Genomic DNA, 22,023 nt, shown 5'->3' with positions numbered 1-22,023 from the left:
ATTCCATATGCATCTTAAAATTCAGATGATGCTTAAAGCAGAGTCTTTCTGGACAATTTTGTGTGTGACCGAGGTGGAGTCTGATGGTTAAAGAAGAGGAAAAGGATTAGTCCTCACCTTCAGCTCACGTGTAAATGTGCCACTTAGCCCCAGAGGTACTCTGCTCATGCGACTTGCATCCCTAGTGCTGCTGATCTTTGGGACAGGGCTGGCAGTGTGTTCAGACCCTGCAGTTCCTGAGGTTTGAGAAATACTCAGATTTATTCCATTCACCCACTAAAGACTGATTTCTTCTCTTATGTTTCTCTAGGATACTGTGATGAGATTATTTCACAACTAAGCAGGACTTCCTTAAGAGAGGAGAGGTAGCTGAGATCAAGTTTAATGCATGACAGGATCCTTCTGTGCTGGGACAAGCAACTTTGAAACTTGTTAGGCAGATACAGAGATGATCCTGAGAGTAGCATACAGTGCTTCTCATCCATTGACTCTCCATTCCTTCTGTTCCTCCTATTTGCTGGATTTAAAATATTGTCAATTTCTGACTAAAGGTCTCTCATGGGATAACCTCTTTTAAGATTTTTTCATACTTAGGTTGACCTGTTCTTCCCTTTATGGTTTGGTTTACATCTAATGCCCCTCCAAAGCTTCTTTGTATTCCCAAGAGAAACTCTTCTCTGTCATTTTTGCTGTCATCCTACACTTTTGAGGACAGGCATTAACCTAGAGGAATGTTATTTCTGTCAAAACTTTCCTGCTGCCTGACTTAGTACATGGACCTGAATAGCATTCTAGTGCTCACCTGAGTTAAGGTGCAGCCTTTCCTATTTAAAAAAGCAATCTTCTTTTTCACTCACTTTTCAACATTTTGCCACTTTCAGAAAAATTTTGTTTCCAGGTGGCCTCAAAGAATATCAGTCACTGCATAAAAATAATTCCATATTGCTGGCTGTCTCTTCCTTTAAGTGTGCAGTCTGTGCTGGGGCTTTTTATAAAGCACGTTGCTGGTGGGCTCTGGCTTTCCTGTAGTGTACTAATATGTAACACAAATGACATCTGTCACGTTTGATTTGCTCTGGTGCTTAAGTTTGGGGAAGAATAGCTCTCACTTGTGACGGGAAGTTTTGAGTCTCTCCCTCTGAGTTGAACTGCTTTGCAATTTGTTATGGTCAGTAAAGAGGGCTGCTCTTTGCTGGGGCTAAAATAAAGTCCTGCTACTGCACGGATCACTAGTAGTAAATACAAAGGTAATCCTTCTAGAAGTTCCTGAACTTGAAATTCCTCACAAGTACAAGAGTATATGGCTGAAGCAGTGCCCTGCTTTTGCATTCTTTCTGGGACAACCTTTGCTAGCCACAGCAGAAGACAGGTTGTAGAGCTAAATGGTTCATTGGTGCTGTTAAATCTACATTTTCACAGCAGTTATTTGATTATCTTTTACCCCTTCTCCTCAAAATGAAGGCAGATTACCCAGCTGTGTGGTGTCATGTTATTTCAATTGTCCAATATATACCATTTTTTATCCTAAAGTTGGAAATAGCTGGAGAGTTAATGTTATCAATGTTATGTTAATGTTGGTGTTGTCATAATTAATAATTTTATAAAGCTGTGTGGCAGATGGTTTGCATGAAGCATAAACAAATAACTTCTCGTTTGTTTAGAAGGGTAGGGGAAGCAGTGTTTGTCTAGATTCACTCTGGTGTGCCTGCACTTTTTCTTTGAGCAGAGTTTCTGTTTTTAACATGCATGTATGGACACAGGAGTATACACCCAATCTGCTTTATCACACCCTTGCGTGCCCTCCTGTTGTGTGCCCCGAGTCCAGATAGATTTCATACACACGGCCTGACCGTCTGATCATTGCTATTATGCTTCAGAGTATGTTTTCAAAAATAATTTCCTGCCACATTCCTGACTGTATTTGTAGGCTGAGTTTATCCTCTTCCCTGCTGCTCCATGATCTGCCCCTAGGTTACTAACAACCCCAACAGACAGCCTGGCTCATGCGACCTGCTGCTTAGGCACAGATTAACTCCCCACCAGCCATATGGGCTACCAACTTCACAAATTCCTCTCCTTTTGCTTTCTGCTCTCAGTGAAGTTAATGGACAGTTTTCTGGTAAAGAAAGCATGAAAAAAAACCCAAACCTGTGACATAATCACCTGGGTTTAACACAACTGGCCCCTCCATCTGCCCTTACACTGGGATCTGTGCATATAAAGCAGAATCTAGTGCTGTGCACGATGCAGGTTCATCCTGGTGACTCTCCCTTATGGCACAGGTACTTGCTTACAAAACTATGGAATTAGACATAGGCATTATTCATATATTGCACACACATAGCCATATATATTGTTGTATGTTCTTGAAAAGTTCTTTTGGTGGGCTTTAGTTAGTAGTGGCTCTTGTGGTCATTTCTAAAATGTAATTAGACTGGCAGACCACATTTCAAGGTGATTTCTCCACTGATTTGCAAGATACATGTTTGGGGAGGAGTGCATGAAAAGCCAGAAACACAGTGATTTTATCAGAAAACCAAACCCTTCAATGCCAAGTGCTGACTTGAGGATGCCCTTTCTAAATATTATTTCCTGCCTGGGTCTTAGATGTAGGGTGCCAGGATGCTCAGGGATTACTGGGCTGAGTTTTGGAAGTGCTCAAGGCCAGCATTAGCAATTGTCAGTGGTGTGCTCTGCCCCAGCCCCGTGCCTGGACCTGTTGTGCCCATGGCTCTTGTCCAGGCTGATTCCTGACTGGCTCTGCTTGGGCTTCTTGACACCTGGGACAGACAAGGACATCCAAAAGAGATGGTAGCATTAGTCTGCACTCTGGAAAACATGCTGCCCATCTGAGATGCAAGTGGAACTGCCTTAAGCCACCTCAGGCAATCACTAGTTGTGAAATACCCTTCTGCCACCAAGGCTCTCTTGGATTTAAGACTTGGGTTACAGGCATGCTGCACCCAATCACATGTGAATTGCATTTTATATCAGCAGTTTGCATCACATCTTTATCTGCAGTGTGTGTGCTCATGTACAGGTAACCTTATCCCTTTAAATATGTCACATTATCACCTTTATAGCTGTTGCTTGGATATTTGGTTTTTGCTAAAAGCTGGATTCCTATTTTAACCCCGGAGTTAAGACTTGCTTTGCATTTTAGATTGCAAGCATTAGCTTATACAGTCTTTATATTTCTTTGCTAAAGGACTAAATGGTTATGGAAAGAGGAAGACTTTAGGTAGCCCAATGAACAATATGATTGGTGAAATTGCTGTCACAGTTCCAACAGTATTGTGTTTACAAACGTGTAGTTTTCTAAATGCTTCTGGAGGGACTCAATCTTTGAATGTTTTGGCAAATAAGGAATTCAAAGCTTTAAGAAGAATCAGATGAAAAATACAATATAATATAAACTTTAACAAGGAAGTAGATTTTCTTCAATATTCTGTGACTTAAATAGGAAATATGAATATTTTTAGTCTCTGACTTTTCCATGTGCATCACCATAAAAATTCAAAGATAACTTATTGGACCTGATCCAACACTTTACAGGCTCATCCCTCTTCAAAATTAAAAGGTTTGCTAATGATTTTTGTGTTCTCCAAATTTTTCAGTTTTTGGAAAGAAGGAAAAAACAAGTCTCCTCAAATTAAAAAGGAACTAAGTATGACCTCTCTGGTGACAGAATGCAAACTGGGATAGAATGAAAGAAAATAAAGACAGTCAAGTAAAGATAGTTCTTATTTTCCAAATGATTGAGAGAGATTCAAAAAAAGGCTTCTGTTTATTGTCAGAAAAAAACCTTTTCTTTCCAAATACCCCAGCTTATGATCACCTCTTTGCTTTCATACTGAACATCTGTAGAGGCAGGTATCATGTGTGAGACATACTGAAAAAAATATGGTAGTTCCACATTAGATGGTACATTTGACTTGTGTGATGCTTTGGTTCCTGCCTCAAGCTGTAGTTGCTACTTCAGAAACATCAACAGTAGCATCAACATAAAATTGAAGCCAAAATCCACGCTTTCAAACAAATGGGATTTATAAGTGATTTTTGACAAGTGCTAATTATTCTGAAGGAGTATATGCAATTTTATATGCTGTGCTTTGTAAATGGAATTGCTTTTAATTTATCTGCACAGTCTTTCTCCTGGTTTTGTTCAAATTGGTAACAGGGAAATGAGATGAAAGGGATGAGCTGGTTTCCATGTAGATTTATTGATTGATTCTGCTGGAAGTGTTATCTGAATAAAAACAGGTAGAGCTATCTCTTGTTACTGGGATGCTGGGGAGCTAAATATCTGGGGAAACACATCCTCTCTTGCAGGTTCTGTGACTGCAATAGGTCATTCTTTGCAGCTGGGTGGATTTAACTGTGTGACTGACCAGAAGGATCCTGTCTTTTCTCCCTCTTAATGGTGAAAATCCCTCACTTTCATCTCAAAACTAGATTAAAGATTTGTGCTGTTATTTGAAATGGCTGGGGCTGTCCTTTGACTTGCCTGTTTGGAGCCAAATGAATCTCACCCTGTTGGATCTGCATGACTGTTGTGGCTGTCTGAGGACACAGGGCAGAGGCAGGCCTGAGGGAAAGACAGGTTGGGAAAAAGTCACAAGGGTCTTTAGTCCTTGGGATTTTGGGATTTTTATTTCATTCTAAGGTTTGATATTCCACTTCAGCAATGAGGAAAGTGCAAGGTGCCAAGTGTGGTGTGGCTCTGCAGCCAGAGCAGAGCAGCCAGAGCTGGCCAAGAGCAGTGACTCCCTTGGTCATTCCCAACACAAGCAGTGCATGAAGAGAAGGGGGCTGCTGTGTGCTGTGCTCTGCAGGGTTTGTGTGCACCCTTAGCTGACTGATGGCAGGCTCAGAGGAGTAGACACCATGTACAGTTATAAGATCCTTGCCTCTCTGATAATACACATTCAGCTTGAGTCCTCTGTCCCATCCTCGTGTAATGAAAATTTCTCAGCAGGGTGGTGATTTGTGCGGTGGCCCCAGGTTCTTGGGAGGAGGGGCAAAGGGGGAGGAAGAGATTTCTATATCAGCAAATACCTTGGAGGTGCATTCAGGATATTTAGGGAGCACGTGCAAGCCGCCATGTGAGCAACAGGGAACCAAAGTCTTAATGAAAGCCTTTGACAGGCGGGTAGGGCTGGCTGCCGTGGCTGCTGGCGCTTAGCTCTGGTGCAGACGCCAGCCAGGCCCTGCTGACATAATCCTCTTAGAGAAAGAAAGAGTGGAAACCGTTTCCATTTGCTCCATGTTCTGTTGGGATGCAGTGTTCGCTGTGTCCAAGTCTCCTCTGAGGCACAGCAGGACATCTTAGGAAGGGAGAAGCACTACAAGTCATACCCTTCCTCAAATGGACCTGGATAGATTTGGGATGGAGAGCAATAGGAATAGGTCTGCCTCCATGAATCACTTTGGGCATTCCTTACAGCCTGCATTGGTGCCTCTGTACCTGTGTGCTTTATTCCTGCTGTCTTCTCCAATGCTGGACCACATTGCTTTGCTCTTGATATGGTTGCCTCCTTCAAGATCTCATGTAGAGTCACTCTGCTTTCCACAAGCTGTCTTCTAAAATTTTGATTATGGTTTTGTACCTCTCAAGACTAAGCAGATGCTGAGATCAAGATTCCAGGGTACTTAATTTCTGGTACCACAATTCCAAATCCAACCACCTGTTTTTTAATGTAGGGAAGAAAGCTCTGATCTAGGTCTGAATTTTGGTAATCACAATCTGAAACAAGTCTTCTTCACTTTTTTTAAGAAGGAATTACAAAACCAGATTTGCCACCAGATCTGGAGAGCCTGAGCAGAGCTTCTCTCTGACCACTATCAAACAGGCCTGGAGTGATATTTGGTGCCTCATGTCAAAGTTTGGTGTATCACTCTCTCAAAGGAAAGTGTAATACCCCAAACTCACGGATAAGGATTTGCCATCCTCAGTCTAAAAGGACAGGTCTCTGCATGTTCAGAGAAAGAATCTGACCTTTACACTCTGTTTTTGCTTCCATTTGTGATTTTTATTTTGCTTTTTAAAATGTTTTTTCTAGTCTTCGACAGTTTGTAGCTTTAAATTAAAAGGTTTTTACATACCTAACATCTGTGGTGCACTGCTCTCTTACCACTCTGGGAGAAGCTGGCCTTAGTCATGTGGGTTTTGGTCTTTGTACAGGCCTGGTCAGGTAGAGCAGCAGCATGTTTATTTCAATATTAAGCTGTCAGCAGTTTATACCAATATATTGTAAGGAAAACGAGGTTCCTGAACATTATTAAGTCTTTAGTTTGGGATTAGGAGGTTTTAAGACAGATTTAATTAAACAGAGCAGGGATACCTTTATGAACCTGAAGTTGGGGTTAATTCGCTCCCCTAACGTGCTCTATTTCTTGATTACACAAAGATGAAACAAATTCCATGTCCTACCTGGGGAGCCCTGGATGGGAATATGAAGTTTCATCTCCAGACAGTTCAGTGCCCTGTCAGTGAGGCCATGATTAATAACCATGTCAGGGGACTGGAAAGAAATGAGCTGGAGCCACATCTGACAGTGAGCCACACAGGGAGCTTTCACAGAGATCGAGGTACTGGCTGAATGGACCTGATAAAAGAGGCCCTTCAGAGCTGCAGCAAGATGGGGAAGAGGAAAGTGGGATCCAGAAGTTGTCAGGAGGTCATGATTAATGGAGCCAGAGAAAGACAAATTTAAATAAGCACCTTTGTGCTTGGCATCTCTTGGACTGTGATGGGCTCCTTTTCAGTGGAGTGGTGCAACAGGTCAGATGTAATTGGAGCCCAACTGCCACTGCCACAGTAACCAAGCACAAACAAATCCTTTTCAGAGCTGTCTTGAGTTTCTGATGGTTTTTCACTGGATGCTTCCCACTTTTGCTCATTTATGGCCCCCATGTCTCAGTGTTGAAGTGGCACAAGATTTGCAGAGGAGAACACGGTGTCTGTCTGTGTTACACCTGCAGAGCTTTTCATCTTAAAACCTGTATTCATACAGACATGGACTTGACATTGGTGAGTTTCATGCTGGATGCATAATAAAAAATTAGGCATGAGTGTATTTTGTTAGGACAAATGAATGAATTACCTATTTGGGGATATTCCAATGAATTTTATTTTGTAGAATCAAGTGTTTGTGGAGCTTGAAACCAAAGAAGACCACCCTGCCTCTGACACCATATAGCTCTGTCAGTTCTCTAGTTCTCTCTACACTGAGGTTTTGTATGTGGTTAAAACATCCTCTCCCAAAATGCACCTGCCCTGATTTTGAGGTACTAGAGGACTGTGTGAGGGACACTTCCATTGTGTGGGAAACAGTTCCAGTGTTTAATTGCCAGTGTTATTTGAAGTCTTCCCCTTCTTGAGATTGTGAGTAGTAGCTTCCAACTATTGAATGAAAGATCCTGTGTGTTCCTGGAACTGGAAACATGCTCACATGCTGTTGGTCTCTTGCTGCTCTTCCCTTTTGCTGGACTGAACATACAAAAAAAGATGGTTCTCAATCCAAATACACCACAAGTGGTGGACAAGACCAGGAAAAGTTGTTCCCTGTTCTGTAGTTTCATGTCTCTGTCTGAAATGTACAGCTATCAGCTCTCTTAAATTTTAAAAAAAAATAGCTTCAAATCCTTAATTTTTTTGGTGTGAACTGGAAAACAGATGAACATGCAAACAAAGTTTCTGTATCCTTTGCAGTTACTTTCTCATTTCTTATTCCAAGCATCTGTATAAATTCGATGGGGGTTCCTGCTGTGGGCAATCACAGCTGAACACTGAGTCAAGGATACAAATGAAGTCCAGATTTTTAAAATGTTATTTCAGAAGTCCTGTACAGTTAATGCACTAGAAACCAACCAGTGTTTTTTTTTTGCTTCTTCTTTTTTTTTCAGTCAGGCTACTTTGTACACACAGTATTTGGGGAAAGTTTTAAGTCAGGGAACAGTCAGGATTTGGCTGTGTGTAGTATACTGAATGCATTTTGGTGCAGACTTGATTTTCTCATTGGGTCTTTTTTATTGTTTGGAACTGTTTCTGGAATTCCAAACAACAATGTTGTAGTGCTGTTGACATGCAGATCTGGACTCTGGCCCTGCAGACAGTTAAGGAAGGGAAATAATGCCACCTTATGTCCTGATTTGTCACTGCTGAGCCAAGTACTTGGTTCAAGTCAAACACCTTCTGGGCAAGGAATGCTGTGCTGAGTCCCCCTTGCTTTCTGGAGTTATTTCCACTAGACCAGAAAGAATCTGAGATGAAAATGAAATGACTGGTGTTTTGGTAGAAAATTGACTCCTACTTCAGATGAGTTTGGGAGCACGGAAGTGTGTGGGGAAAAGAAGATTATTTAGCCCCAAAGTGCTAATATCAAAACCTGTGAACATAATGCTGCAAGCTTTCAAACTTATAAATATTTACGTTAAATTCTTCCTGAGTTATTAATTTACTCTACTAATTTAAAAGATTTTAAAAATAAATGACACTAAAAGTGGAACTAGACATTTGAACTAGACATTGGAAATAGGCATTTACAGGGAGTAGGCTTCTATTTGCTTTTGACAGTTGCTTTGTTTTCTACAGAAATTTGAATTTCTTAGAGAATGCAATTATCTGAATCTTATCAGGAATGTATTTTATAAAAACAGTTCAGGTCATAGGAGCTAATTGAGCATTGATATGGCCAGATTCAAAATTAACATTTAATAAGGTTCTGTGGTTATTGGTTTGTAGTCCCAGTCATTTGGAGGGGGAAAAGTGTGATTTAAGAATTAAAGAATACAGTGTTTTCACTGAGTTTCTAGTTGAGAATGATGTGGAGGGCAATCTTCTGAAAGCCCATTACTATTTTTCTCACCTAAAGGGGACATAATTCCGCCAAGTGGGTGTTGCTGAATTCATTAGAATTTACTGAAATAAGCAGAAGTTGAATATGATGCTCTCAGAAAATAGGTGATCAGATAAAGCTCCTTCAGGTATAAGACAAGATTATTCTTCCCAATAAAGGCTTTCTGCCCTTTGGTACAAACTTTTCTCCATGTTATTAATTTTCTGTTGGGAAGTTGTTATGCTGCTCCAAACATAGGCACACACAAGAAATAAACAGGTTTAGAACATAATGCAATAATCCAGTACAAGTACAAAGAGCCTGATCCTTAAGGGTGCCAGAATACCATAGCTACAATTTTGCATGTATGGGGCTTGTAGAAAGTATGAATTTGATAGGATCCTGTAAGAATTTTAAAAGCAGGCATGTGATCACACTGGATCATGGCAGAGGAACCTCTGCAAGGGTTGGTGACCTTCAGAAAGGAAAGATGTTTCCTGTAAGGCAACAAGTTCAGTCTCACAAGGGGACAGGCGTGTGCTTGGTTGCCTGCTGCATGTGTTGACACACATTTAGGAATTTGCCACAGTAGATCTTATTAAGATGGTGAACTCACAGCTTTAGTGGTCACGTGAATGTTCTTGTGTGGGTCAGCTGAATACCTCAAATGATTCTCTGGAGTTGGGAATTTATACAGGACCCTTAATTCAGCAGAACTTCAGAGCAACAAATGCTGTGCTCCCAGTTACAGGTGCCTGCTCTTCTTTTTCTCTTCTTGTTTTCTGGGGGCTGCATGCCCGATATCCCACAGCCCATGGGGGAAATATGGTCCTTTTCTGCAGAAATGGAGCCAGGAGTATTTAATTTCTCTCAGCTGAAGGAAGAACCCAAAAAAAACCAACCACAACCCAGGTTTTGATCTTCCTATTACTACAGCATGGATTTGTTTTTCCTCATACACAGATAGCCTGGTAGGGGGGTTGCTGTTGTCTAAGCAACTTCTTTGGGATGGAATCCTTTAGAAAGAAAGGAAAAGAATCCACTCACTCTTCTGCTTTTGTAATCTCATTCCAGGGTTTTGGCATCATCTCCCTGTGTATCTGTTGTGCAGTTTAGAGAACATTTTACTCTGCCTTTGCTATCTTTATGCCCTTATGGGTTCCATTGTAGGTAACACCTCCTCCTTGGATCAGGTTCATTTCATTTGCTTTCCTCCTGAACCCTTATCTTCTTGGTTAAATAAAGTGCTGAAATAGTTGGCAAACTTTGAGCATCTTTAATTATCATTAGCAAATTGTTGAGAACACAGCAGACAATTGACAGTCTGGTCTTCAGAGTGCCATTAAAAGAGATTAGAAAAGACTGTTTGTGTGTGCTGTACAAATTTGTTTGTTTTCTAGCATTGAGAGTATAATGAAAATGTCCCAGCAGACTTAGCTGTTGCCGTAGTACCAGTCAAAGCCTGGGACATACGAGTGAGGCATCGTTGTTCTGGGTTACCCAGGACCTCTGGGTTACTGAACCTGGCCCTTGTGAGCAGAAGGCTTGCAGGACAAAATGAAATCCCAGTGCAGACTGACTGCCCTGGCCCTCCTCAGCTTGCTGAGGAATGTCTGTCTGCATGGCACTTGCAAGTGGATTATGAAGCCACTTGTATATAATGACATCGCTTAATTATATAATTTGGTACTGTACAGAGTGAATATCTCAAGTAGATAAATGTATTATATCCAGAAAAGAGCAATAATAATGCTTTAGTTAAGAAAAAAAAAAAAAAAAAAGAAAGAGAAAAATGGTCTCTAACATTCTCAAGGGAAGTTTGAGTTGGAGATAATGAGTGCTCAGCCTGATCTCTGATGTGCAGCAGGTTGGGACTGTGTAAGTGTTTATCTAATATAAAAATGCATTCTCATTTTACACGTGCAAGAACTCCTCTAAACATTTGGTGTCACTAATGCCTTATGCCTGAGGAGTTTCCCAGGATAAACCTCCCCAGCACAGAGTGTGTAGAGAGAATATGGTGAAGCAAGGGTCAGAAGGATGAGGCTCTGCTGCTGGCCATAGGTCTCCTGGCTCTGTTTAAATTACTATAGAAAGCTTTCTTAGCTATGTGTGTCCAACAGGAGAGATGCTGGAAACAGACTTCACACTTTGCAGAAATTCATCTGGCTTTTCCCTTTGTGCTACCAATGTGTTTCTCACAATGAATTTGTCACTTCATTTTTGCAGTCACACATGAGTTAGAAACATTGAAATGGAGCTTAACAAAATGTCTTAGATTTCTCACTTTCATCAAAATTCTGAGTGGTTGTATTTCAAATCAGTGATACTTTCTCCCAGGTTTCCTTGGAAATATGCAGACATCGAGGAAACACTTGCAAATGTGCCAGCTTCAAGCTTCTTGAGAAATCTGGTGGGTTTGATATGATTTCTCACACTGTTTTGCTGACAGATTCACAGTTGTCACGGTTGTGTGGGTATCACTGTCCAAGCTTTGCACAGGTGGATATTGCAGTGTAAGGTAGAATTAGGGGGTGTCTGGAGGGGGTTTCCAGCTGCTCTGGCAGAATATGCTCTTGGATCTCTGATGCTGAGTTCTGCTCAGCTGAGCTGCCCAGTATGTTACCACAGCTCATCCTATGAGACAGCTTGGATATGCAGGAGAGAGGTTCTGATTTCCCCACCTGTGAAGTGTTAAACACTGTTTTTAACAGAAAAGAGCTGAGAATTTTGCAGACCGTGCACACCACCAAGTGATCATGTACATCACTGCCTGTTTTTTCAAATAACTCCTCAAAGACCTTCCATGTTAGAAACTGGATTCTCCTTGCCAAAAAAATGCTGTAGGGGCTAAAGTTTGACTTATGTTCAAGGAAAGACTGGAATAGTTCAGAAAGGAGAAATCCAGCCAGGGTTACCAACCACTGAAAATGTCCCTCTGACTTGGGACTTGGGAAGTTTCTGGTTTGAAAATAGTTGGAGGGTGGAGGAATTTAAGGGAGAAGTATCACACATCTGTGTGCTCTGTCTAGCAACTGAGACCATTGTTGAGGCTGCTTACTTAGGGAGGTGTTCACTCTGATCCAATGCAGCAAACATTGTTATTGTATAAAACTTTTTTGTATTGACACAGTTTTTTCCTAACCTTATATTCCAGTCTTAGTGAGTAATGAATTCTCAGATAATTTGGGTATTAATTGAGGTATTTCCATCCAGAGCTGAATGAGCATTTTGAAGCTCATTAGAAAGGAATCTAGATTCGTTGCAAAGATTTTACTTCCTTAAAAGGTACTGTACTACTGCAGAAAATAAAGTTTATGCTTAGTGTCTCATGAATTGTGTCCCCTTTCCTGTGTGGCTGCTATGCTTTGGGCTCCAAGGGAAGTCCTGTGTGAATCCTACAGAAAAAGTTGACAAAGCTGCTGTCTGCAGCTCTGTGTGGTAGAAGGGCAGCAGCTCAACAAGTGTTGAGCATCCCTTTTATCCACTTTATTAGCCTAATATTAGTTAATCCACTGTTAAACCAGATTTGAGTATGATGTGGGAGCAGCTTTTGCAGTGGCAGGGATGAGGGCACCATTTCCCCTGTGCTGAGCTGCTGTGCAGGCAGGGACTCCAGCTGAAGGTCTGAGCAGCTGCTGGTCTGTGTGTGCTTGCTGTCCCCTGGGAAACCACACTGAGAGGGATGCTGGAGTGGCTTGATGAGACAATAACAACACAGACAAAAATATTCTAAGTTTTCAGTCATGTCATGGTTGACTTAGGCAGAGAAACTAACTGTCAAGCTTCAGAGGTGGAAAGAAGGCTCAAGCCAAGCAGGTTGAGAAGTGAGTTTTTGTCCCTTCCTGCAGGTCTTTAGACCCATTGCTGCAGCATGTTTTTGCCCACACCCTGGTGCAGCAGTGTCTGTTTTCACGTGGCACTGCACATGATGCAATTCTTTGGTTCTTCCTCCTTTTGACCCCCTAATCAATTTTTTCCACTTTCATTTGGGAAGAAACAAAAGGTTTGGTGGGGAGAGAGAAGCAATTTCCTTTTAATTGCTTGTTTGTCCTTGTCTGTTCTCCCACCTTTTCAGATTTCTCGGAGCAGGGTTGGGAGTGTTTTGTCTCTCTTATTTTCTCTGGTACCGATGGAGGAGAATGACATTTTCTGCTTGGATAGAAACCAATCACTTCCCCAGACCCCCTTGAAAAAGCTTAATTTGCTCAACTAGTCAGTATTCCATCTTCGTTAAAAAGTCCCAGACTGGAATTTGGATTTAATCCTTCGACTCACGTTTTTCCTTCTCTCTTTTGCCTTCCACATTCCCACTGCTTTCCAAAGTACTTTCCTCACCACATTTTTTGATTGCTGTGCACTCAAGTTACCCTTAGCTCAGGAGGGAAAAGGACAGAAAAATACCCCCAAAACAAAAGCAAATAAAAAAGCCCCTCACCAAAGTAAATAAATAAGTAGACAGAGAAAACAGGCTGCTAGTTCATTTTCTTCTGCCTTTCCCTTAAGGCATGAGGTAATGCCAAACTATTCAGTGTGTGATGCAACTGCCTGATGGACATTCAGAGAATCCCAGCAGTGGCAAAAACAGTTTACCCAAGTGCAAGTTGGCAGTGAGACCAATTTCTCCAACAAGAGACTATTTAAAGCCACAATGTGATGCATTTTTAACATTTTTATTCAGCACAGGATTTAATTGCTCACTGACAAACCACCTAGACATTTGTGCCTGGGTGTTTGTGACTGGAATTGTTTGCTATCTGTGGATTGTTTCAGAGCTGTTCAGTCGTCAGCTGCGAGACTGATGCAGGAATGAGAATTTTTTCCCTTAGTTCTTGCTGTCTGAGATGGATCAGGAAGGGTTTTACCCTCTGGTCATGTCTTTACTCTTTCATTTTTTCTCCAGTTATTTCTTCCCAGCAACCTTTACCCTTCTGCCAGCTTGCACACAGAGGGTGGTGGTGGGTGGCATAGGAAAGTGTCCTTGGCTGTATTAGCTGCACCTAGAAATGAGAGCCTGGAGCATGGAGAGGTTAAGTGTGTTGCGGAAGGATGTGGAGGGATCTGTGGCATGGAATGAGGAGTAGCCACAGCTCCTGACTCAGGGCCACCAGGACACCTTGGCTGTGCAGATGAGCTTTACACTCACCGGCTTTGCAGCAGCACAGCCACAGCACAGCCAGCCTGGCAGAGCTCTGCAGTTCTCCCTCATCCTGTGCCCCTGTGGATGATGCTGTTAATACAGCCACTGTGGGCATTTGACCACAGCTCCTCTATATCCATACACCTTGGTATTCCAGGCCTTGAAGGAATGTCACTGCATACCAGAAATGTGTTACACACACTCCCTATCAACAGCAAACTGCTCCTCAATCATCTGTGCATTTCTGTCTTTATACTCACCTGGTTCTTGAGGTTGACTTAACCTTACTAATTAAAACCCACTAGCTCTTAAAAAATGTGTTGCAGCTATGTCAACTCATTGTCACATGGGACTCACAGGATTCACAAACTCTGCTGAGTTGTGGCCTTGTCTGCTGAATGTTTTGACATCTTTGGATGGAAGTAGATTTGTGTAAGTCAGTGAAGGATGGTGGAGTTGCACACACAGCCCAGCAGCTTTATTTCATTAGAGCTATCCAGGCAGCTGAACCCTAGCAGTATCTTTTCAGAGATGTCAGCAGTGAGGTGGTATTTTCTGAAACTAAAGCTCCAGAGTAACCCGTTTGTTTACTGGTGTGGGTTGTAGGAGTCACCGTGTTCTCCGAAGTCTCAGTCCCCACCTGCTGAGAGGCAGCAGCGATGGCTGTCCTCCTTTGTGAGGCACTCGAAGGCTGCTGATCCTGGGCTCCCTGCAGGCAGGCACTGCCAGCTCCTTAGAGGCTGCTGCAGGTACTGATCACCTGAATATATGGGAGACAGGAGGAGAACCCAAATAATTCCAGAAAGTCCCACCATCAGTAGCCTCCCTTCCATCATGGCCCAAATTTGGGTACTCTTTGCTAAATATTAATTAACTAATGAGCCAATGTAGAAGCACTTAAATGGTCGATTTGGTTGGATTGTCCATTCCCTTGGACCTCCTAGGCTTTTTGATTATATATTTTTTCTTTTTCTTTTTTACCTTTTAAATCAGGGCAATGTGTTAAGTGTGGTGACTGTGTTGACATTGCACAATATAGAACCACCAGCTCCTGAGTTGGATCCTTTTGCTGCCTTTGCATAGGAAGTCACTGCAGAAATGTGTTGCTGGGACATTGCACTTAATGCCATCTCGTTGCATGGCAGGAGTCCAGGCCAGCACCCAGGAGTGAGTCGATGTATGAGATTAGTTTAATCCTCTCTCAGAATCCTGTGATGGGGAGGCGAGAGACAATGACACAATGCCAGCGTTTATTTTGTCCACAAGTTCAGCTTCAATAGGGAGGAGAAGGTGGTGGTGGTGAGGAAAGGAGAGGAAAAAAAAACTTTCCTGGAGTTCATTGGGTCTGGAGTGGTGCCAAGCCTGGGGGGGTGACTCACGAATGGGGAGTGAAGAATAGGAGGGAAAGAAGAGTGGAATGATGATTAGAAATCACAAATGAAAGAATCTTGAAGAGGGGGGTGAAGAAAAAAACAACAAAAACACTTCTCTGCTTCTCTGAATATGTGTAGAGAGGAAAAAAATTCCTTGCCTTTTCTAAGAGTCCTATTCATTAGTAAATGCTCTTGCCTTGCTGCCAAGGGAAAAGGAGCACCCTGAGCAACCTCCTTGGGAGGCACCTACTGGCTCAGCCTTGCTGCAAGAAAAATACGGTGTCTGCTGAAGTTTCTCCTGTGTTCCTGCTTCTTACAGGGTTCTTTGGTTTCTGTCTCCTACCCCAACCTCACATCACCATGCATACGTCTCTAGGCACCCCAGAGATCACTAAGGACGGCCCCTGCAGTCTGCTTTGCAGTGTGGAATCACAGGGGGATGCTTCTTACTGCCTCACCTCTATGTATTGCTGCCAATGTGGAGCTATTCCACACAGCCCAGAGACCTTTTGGTGAAATCACCAAAATGTAGCATCCAAATGTAGGTGGGACTTCACATCCTGGATGTCTGGGTGCTTTGAATAACCCACAAGCCCGTGGTGTGTACCTGGACAGACTCAGCTGCCTTGCCCAGTGGCACTAGGGACAGGCTGGGCTGGGTGTCCAGTGGCTCTGCCTGATGGCAGATCATCTGAGCCCAGCTCTTCCTTCTTCTGCAGACACCCTGAATGTGACAGACATCAAGGAAAGAGGCAGAGGTGCCCCTGGGAGGAAGCTGTAGGGTGTGGGTGGTATCTGCAGCAGATTTTGGAGGGAGTTTAAGTGGCTGCTTTAAAAGGGAGCTGTTTGTGGCTGTGCCTCTGCCACAGGAGCCTGTTTAATGGCCAGGAGACATCTGCTCCAGTCTAGCTTTTCTTATGGAGTTATTTGATGTGCATTTTACTGATACTTCTGTTTTGCAGGACAGCTGAGGACTGTTCTGTACAGAAGCCCCCATGTGTAGTTTTCTGGACTTAACAGCACTTTATTTTTGCTCTTTTACATTTCCTCCCAGCTATTACTAGTCCTTTTAAAATAAAAGAGCCTTACATATATCCTGCTCCCTCCTTTATGCAAAAAGCAGCTTTTAGATGGAGCTGCCTTCCCTGGCAGGCCTGTGTGCAGAACCCCAGCTGGGCAAGGCTTGCAGCTCCCCTTTGCTGAGCACCTCTTGGGTCCCATTTTCCCCTGCTGTGGCTGGCCCAGACAGGGGTCCTGTCTCCAGACAAAACTTACTACTGGTGAACCTGCTCTCTTGCTTCTAAAGACAGATGCTGTCTTTTGTTTCCAAACGCTCCCAGGCAAGCTCCATCTCCCCTTTATGCTGAGACTCACGCATCCCTCGGACACCTCTGCCTTCCACCTCCTCCCAGGGGCTCAGCAGGAAGGTCTCTGCGTCAGTATCCAGCTCCCATCTGCCTCTCGTCCTAGCTGAATCTTGCCTTCCTGGTTAGGATTTCAGCAGGGAAGCTGGCATTCGCTTTAATACCCTGCAGCGGCAGCCGTGGCCCTGGGCTGTCCCTGCCGGGCCGGAGCGGCGGGCGGTGCGCGCAGAGCCCCATCTCGCGGCACGGCCCGGGCTGCCGCATCCCCGCCGCTCCACCCGGGCAGCCTCGGCTCCTCCGTGGCCTCAGGAGGGAATCATCCAGCCTGGCAGTCCTGGGAAAAGGAATCCTTCCTCCAGCCTGGCAGTCCTGGGAAAAGGAATCCTTCCTCCAGCGAGCAGCTCCGGGAGGACGGAGTCTTTTCGTAGTGTCTGAACTCTCCCCCGGCTTTATCCCGTCTCCCCCAGTAAAACACACACAATTTTCTTTGGAAATATTGCGAGTAAAGATAGAAATTAATAGAAAATATATTATCTAGGAAGACTACTGGATAAAGGTAAAATACACCCTGGGTGTGGAACCCCAGGGGAATGCAGATCTCCGTATGTGTAATGTGCGTGTGATTGTTTCGTTTTCTTTAAACCAGATGTGGTGTTTGGGCTTTCATTCAAATCTGGATCTGAATTTCCTCGCAGATCAAGTTTCTTTTGTTCTGGGACCCCATTTTAAATTGTGGACAGCTAGAGAGGCAGAAACATGTTTCCTGGAAGCAGCCTGTGTGATGCTGGATCATTAGGTACCAACAGAAATAACTGAAATGGCACATGTGAGTGCTGAGCAGATACAGTAACAGTGCTACAAAGAGTAATTGTTTAATCCAGTCGGGAAGAATAACTGTATTTGAAAACTGGAAGTGTAATTGATGTAGTCCCTGTTCCTGCTGCTCTCTCCTCAGTGTGCCATCAGTCAAGCATGCTGCATTAATTTTTGCCTGCTCTTTTAAATTACTTTTGACCACTTCTTAACTCATCACTAGGGCTCTCTGAGGGTGTCAGAGCTGTGGGATAAGGTTTAGTGGGAGAGCTGTCTGATGGAAGAGAGAAGACTCCCCTGTTCTTCCCAGCCCCTGCTGATGGTCCTTGCTGTGTTCCTCCTGGTGTCCACTCTTCCCTGGCAGCAGAGTCCCGTGTATTTCCAGCTCAGGGGAATGAGGACTGCAGGAGCCATGTAGTCCCAAAGAGCTTGTAAAGATTTTGCTGCCAGCAAACAAGTTCAGGTGCACTTGTCCCCCAGAAGCCAAACCAAGCCCCTGGATCACCATCCCCTGGCTGATGGGACCATGTGCAGTAACACTTAACTGCAGCACATCCGAGTGTGACAGCACAGGGCTCACTTATCCTGGGCTTTCAATTACTTCACAGGAAGCTATTGGGAAAGAAATATTCCTGGAGCAGCCCATCAAATCTAGAGTTTAATTCCTTTGTATATTTTTCTAAAGTGATCTCAGATTATAACTCTGAAAAGTGGAAATCCAGGGGGTGAAATTTGCTGTGCAGAGTATGTGAAAGGGGTGAAGAGAGAATTCCATTTGCCTTACACTGCTCTGCTGCATGCTGAGAGCTGCCTGAGGTAAACACAGGTTTGAATTGTGCAAGACATCATTGGTACTCAAATCTGAATCACTGTTCTTGTAACTTCCTTGGGTAGGAAACACATCTTCAGGGATCTTTTTGTTTTACATTTACATAACTGCAAGACTGACTAATGTTAAAATATGGATCAGATTTTATCAGTGTTTTACAACCCTTCCCAAACTGGGTGCTTGGCTTGTCCTCATTTAGCATCCATAAAATTGCTAAAGCAAAATTTCAGTCAGCGAGGAATTGCAGGAAGTGTAAAGCTGCAGGTTTGTTTTGGGGACCATTTTCAAAAGCAGCCTTTATAGTCAGTGTGAAATTCTGCACAAAAAGCAGGCTGTAATTTAATTCAAACACTGTTATTTTATCTATAAGAAGATGTACAATCAATTATGATTAGCCAGCTCACCCGAGGGAAACTGAGGCAGGAGCATACATCCATTGTGTTTTAAGGCAGAGTAACAGACCCATGGGAAGGACATTGTGGCTTTAATAGTGCAAGGAACATTTTGCCTTATTTAACTTACAAATACTTCTAACTGGGGACTGGCTAAATATCCATCCCTACTCTCCTGCTGCCTTGTTAGACAGTCTGCTCCAGAGTGGGATAGCAGCTACAGCTGTCAGTAACTTGGCCTTTTCTCTGCATGGCAATAGTCTGCTGTAACTTGTGTCACCTCTCTCAGATTCAGTGACACAAAGCAGAATGCTTTCTTTCTTGGCATGCTAGGCACCTGCAGACCTTCTAATCTGTCCTGGTAATAAAGGCTTTCCCTCCATGCAGCTCCAGTGAATGATGGGGTTTGAGTGCTGGGACTGGCTGCAGATGCTTCATTGCATGTTTAGTGACGAATGTGTAACACTAAAGTGTAGCAATCAGTGATTTCTATGGCTGTAATTATAGTCAGGTTGTTACAGTGACTTGTTCTAAACCTGATCAAGTATTGTAAATGAAGGTGCAGCTCGTTTTGAGGAAGTTCTTTGACTGAAGTTCTTTTGAGTGCATAAAACAGAGAGAATTCTGGTTTTAGGGTTTTGGTATTATTTTAGTTGTTTGATGGTTGTTTTTTGTTCAGTTGGGTTTTTTTGAAACAGAGTCTTTCCTATGCGCTTAGCAAAATTCTGATGCTCGTTCAATGTTTATTTATCAAGCTGCTTTTGGTGTGATTTCTGTTACAGCTGGCACGGGACTTTGTTCAGATTCCTGCCCTAACCATCTCTAGAGAATGCTGCTGCTGTGGGGATGGCAGCAGTGTGTTTTTGTGTGTGTACATGTGCGTTACTAGGTTCTGTGCCCTGTGATGCAGCCTCTCACACATACAGCAAAAGCTTGTGTCACACTGCTGGGCTGGTGAACTGTCTGTGGTAGATCACAGGGGAGACCCACCTTTGGGTTATGGAGATTTTCCTCCTTTTGGGAAGCCCAGCTGCCAGCTCAGGTTGGGGCAGTCTTTATTTTTTTTTTCTTTCCTCTCTCACTTCAACAACTGCTTAGATAATCAGCACGGCTCTGCATCTTCCTAGATGAAAACCACAAGCCTTTATTTGAGAAGCAGGTCCCTGAGGAGTGTTTATAAGGGCTCAGATTGATTCTGAGAGGTTATAAAGCCCTTCCTAAAGCTCATTAAAAACCTGCTGCACAAAGGGAGTTGTAGCTCTTTGAGGAATCATCTCAGAACTGTCACAGAAAGGTAGCTTAATGTGAACTGTCATGTATTGTTTAGGCTTGTGAGTGATGGGGGAAGAGAAGATCTGGAAATAGGAAAGGGTGTTCAGCTGAGGGAAACCATATCCTGGGCTTTTGGCTATTAAGGGTATTAAATATTGGTCATTTGAAGGCTGCTAGTCTGTGGTGAGCCTATGGGCTACTGAAGAAGAGCAGCATCTTGGTGATTTAAGAAAGTTTCAGTATCAATATAGGGGAATTGATCTAGAAATAGAGAAATAGGCTGATGTAATTCCAGGAGCCTTCCACTATGTGGCTGGACTGGCTGCAGGAGATCAGCATTTTTAGAAACTGGAAAAAACCCAGAATTAATTAATTGTGGGAAGACTTCCAGCCTGTGTTGAATCTGCATATGTAAGCACACACATATATTTTAGAAAATTTATTTTTCTGTTCTGTTTTCAGGCTTATGTGATTGATTTCAAATTTATTAGGGGTTGAAAAGCTAATTTTTTTTTCAACAAAAAACATGGAATTATTTCTTTGATGTGGACAAATGACTGTCAGTTTGATTTGAAGTCTGTTGTTGTGTTAGTTCCCTACAGCGCCTATACAGGCAGGCAAACATAGAATTATGTGGTAGCTATGCTAAATGTTTATTAGTTTTTCAAGGCTAACCACAATGTGGAAATTAAAACCAGAAGTGGAATAAACTCTCGTTCTTGAGGCTTTCCCCTGCCTAATGGAAGGAAGTGTCTCTGGGCTGGTTGGTGATTCACTGTCCGCAGCAGGGCCCTGTCCCAGCCTGTGACTTGTAGTCGGAATTCTCACTTGGACTGATCAGATCCGGCACTTCCTGCTCTCCCTACCACAGGCTGCCAACACAAAGTCATTATTAGCCCTCGTGCTCTGAGCTCTGCTTGCAGCTCCTTCCCCACCACATCGAGACAGCATCAGTGTACTTCAGAGCCCCGGAGCAGCGCCTGTCCCAGCCTGCAGAGAGCTGGGACAGTCCCTGAGCTTCCTCCCAGCACCACCACGCCGGCTGCAGAAGGTGCCTTTGCTCCTGCAAAGCTGCAACACCTAAATCTTCACAGAGTTCAGAGAGTCAAATGCAGGTTCTTCAGCTGCAGAAAGTGTCTGGATAGCTTGGATGTTTCTCTTTGCTGCTTTGGGATGTCTGATGTACAGCTTCTGGCTGGGTGCTCCTGCTGGCCTCTGGCAGAGGGACGTGGTGCCTGTGCACACAGACACTGCCACTTTGCAGCTGCAGTGCTTTGTGGTGCATGCAAAAGCCTTTTCTTCATCAAGGGGAAGAAGTTTCAGATTTCGTTTCATAAAGTCAGAACAATGCATGCCAAAAGGATTAAGTGGAAATGGAAAAATCAGTCTTGGAAAACTGTTTGTGTGGAAAGGGTTACTGTCACTCCAGAGTGCTGGCATGGCTTTGCTTAGATCTGTGGTGCTTGAGAGTGATGGAGCACTTCACCAGAGCAACAAGATTAAGACACTGAAAAGTTTAGATTTCTCTCTTTGCTGGCAGGTGAAAGGCAAAGGAAAGAAACTCTTTTAAGGGGAAAGCAGCAAGCTTTGCACTGTAGAGAGCAGAGTTAACTACAGAGACAGAGCCAGCCCTGCAAAAATCACATCTGTGATGCCATGTACACCAAATAACCTGAAAGAGTGAGGTTTGTCTCCATGACAGTGACTTACAGGGCCAAAAAACTCTTCTCCAAACCTTTAGCTAAGAGCCATGGAGTCATCTTTAAACTGATGCTATCAACATGAAAAATGCTTATATATATTGGTTTGGAGAGATACATCTGAATTAATGTTCCTAAGCTATTACTAAAACCCTTTTTAAAAATTATTATTATTTTTTTTTCTTAATGTAAATCTCACTGGGTCTCTGTGCTCTATTTGGCTTGACCCAATTTCATTCCCAGATTTGACTGGTCAGGCTCCCTTTAGTCCACAAAGCTTTTTAATGACAGCAGCATTGA

At 43.3% G+C, this 22,023-nt stretch overlaps 1 protein-coding gene across 1 annotated transcript in view; it reads left to right on the top strand.

Moving 5' to 3' along the window:
• The first annotated feature begins 6,985 nt into the window (after positions 1 to 6,985).
• OSTN (osteocrin) overlaps positions 6,986 to 22,023 on the top strand; it is a 68,014-nt gene continuing 52,976 nt past the window's right edge. Inside the window, exon 1 of the mRNA XM_086843656.1 lies at positions 6,986 to 7,033. Coding sequence (XP_086699782.1) covers positions 7,019 to 7,033 — 15 coding nt within the window. The 5' untranslated portion in view covers positions 6,986 to 7,018. The remainder of the gene's footprint in view (positions 7,034 to 22,023) is intronic.

Source organism: Cyanistes caeruleus, chromosome 10 (assembly GCF_971803275.1).
Source record: "Cyanistes caeruleus chromosome 10, bCyaCae1.hap1.1, whole genome shotgun sequence".
Classification (NCBI taxonomy): domain Eukaryota; kingdom Metazoa; phylum Chordata; class Aves; order Passeriformes; family Paridae; genus Cyanistes; species Cyanistes caeruleus.
This window is presented reverse-complemented; position numbering and strand designations above follow the sequence as displayed.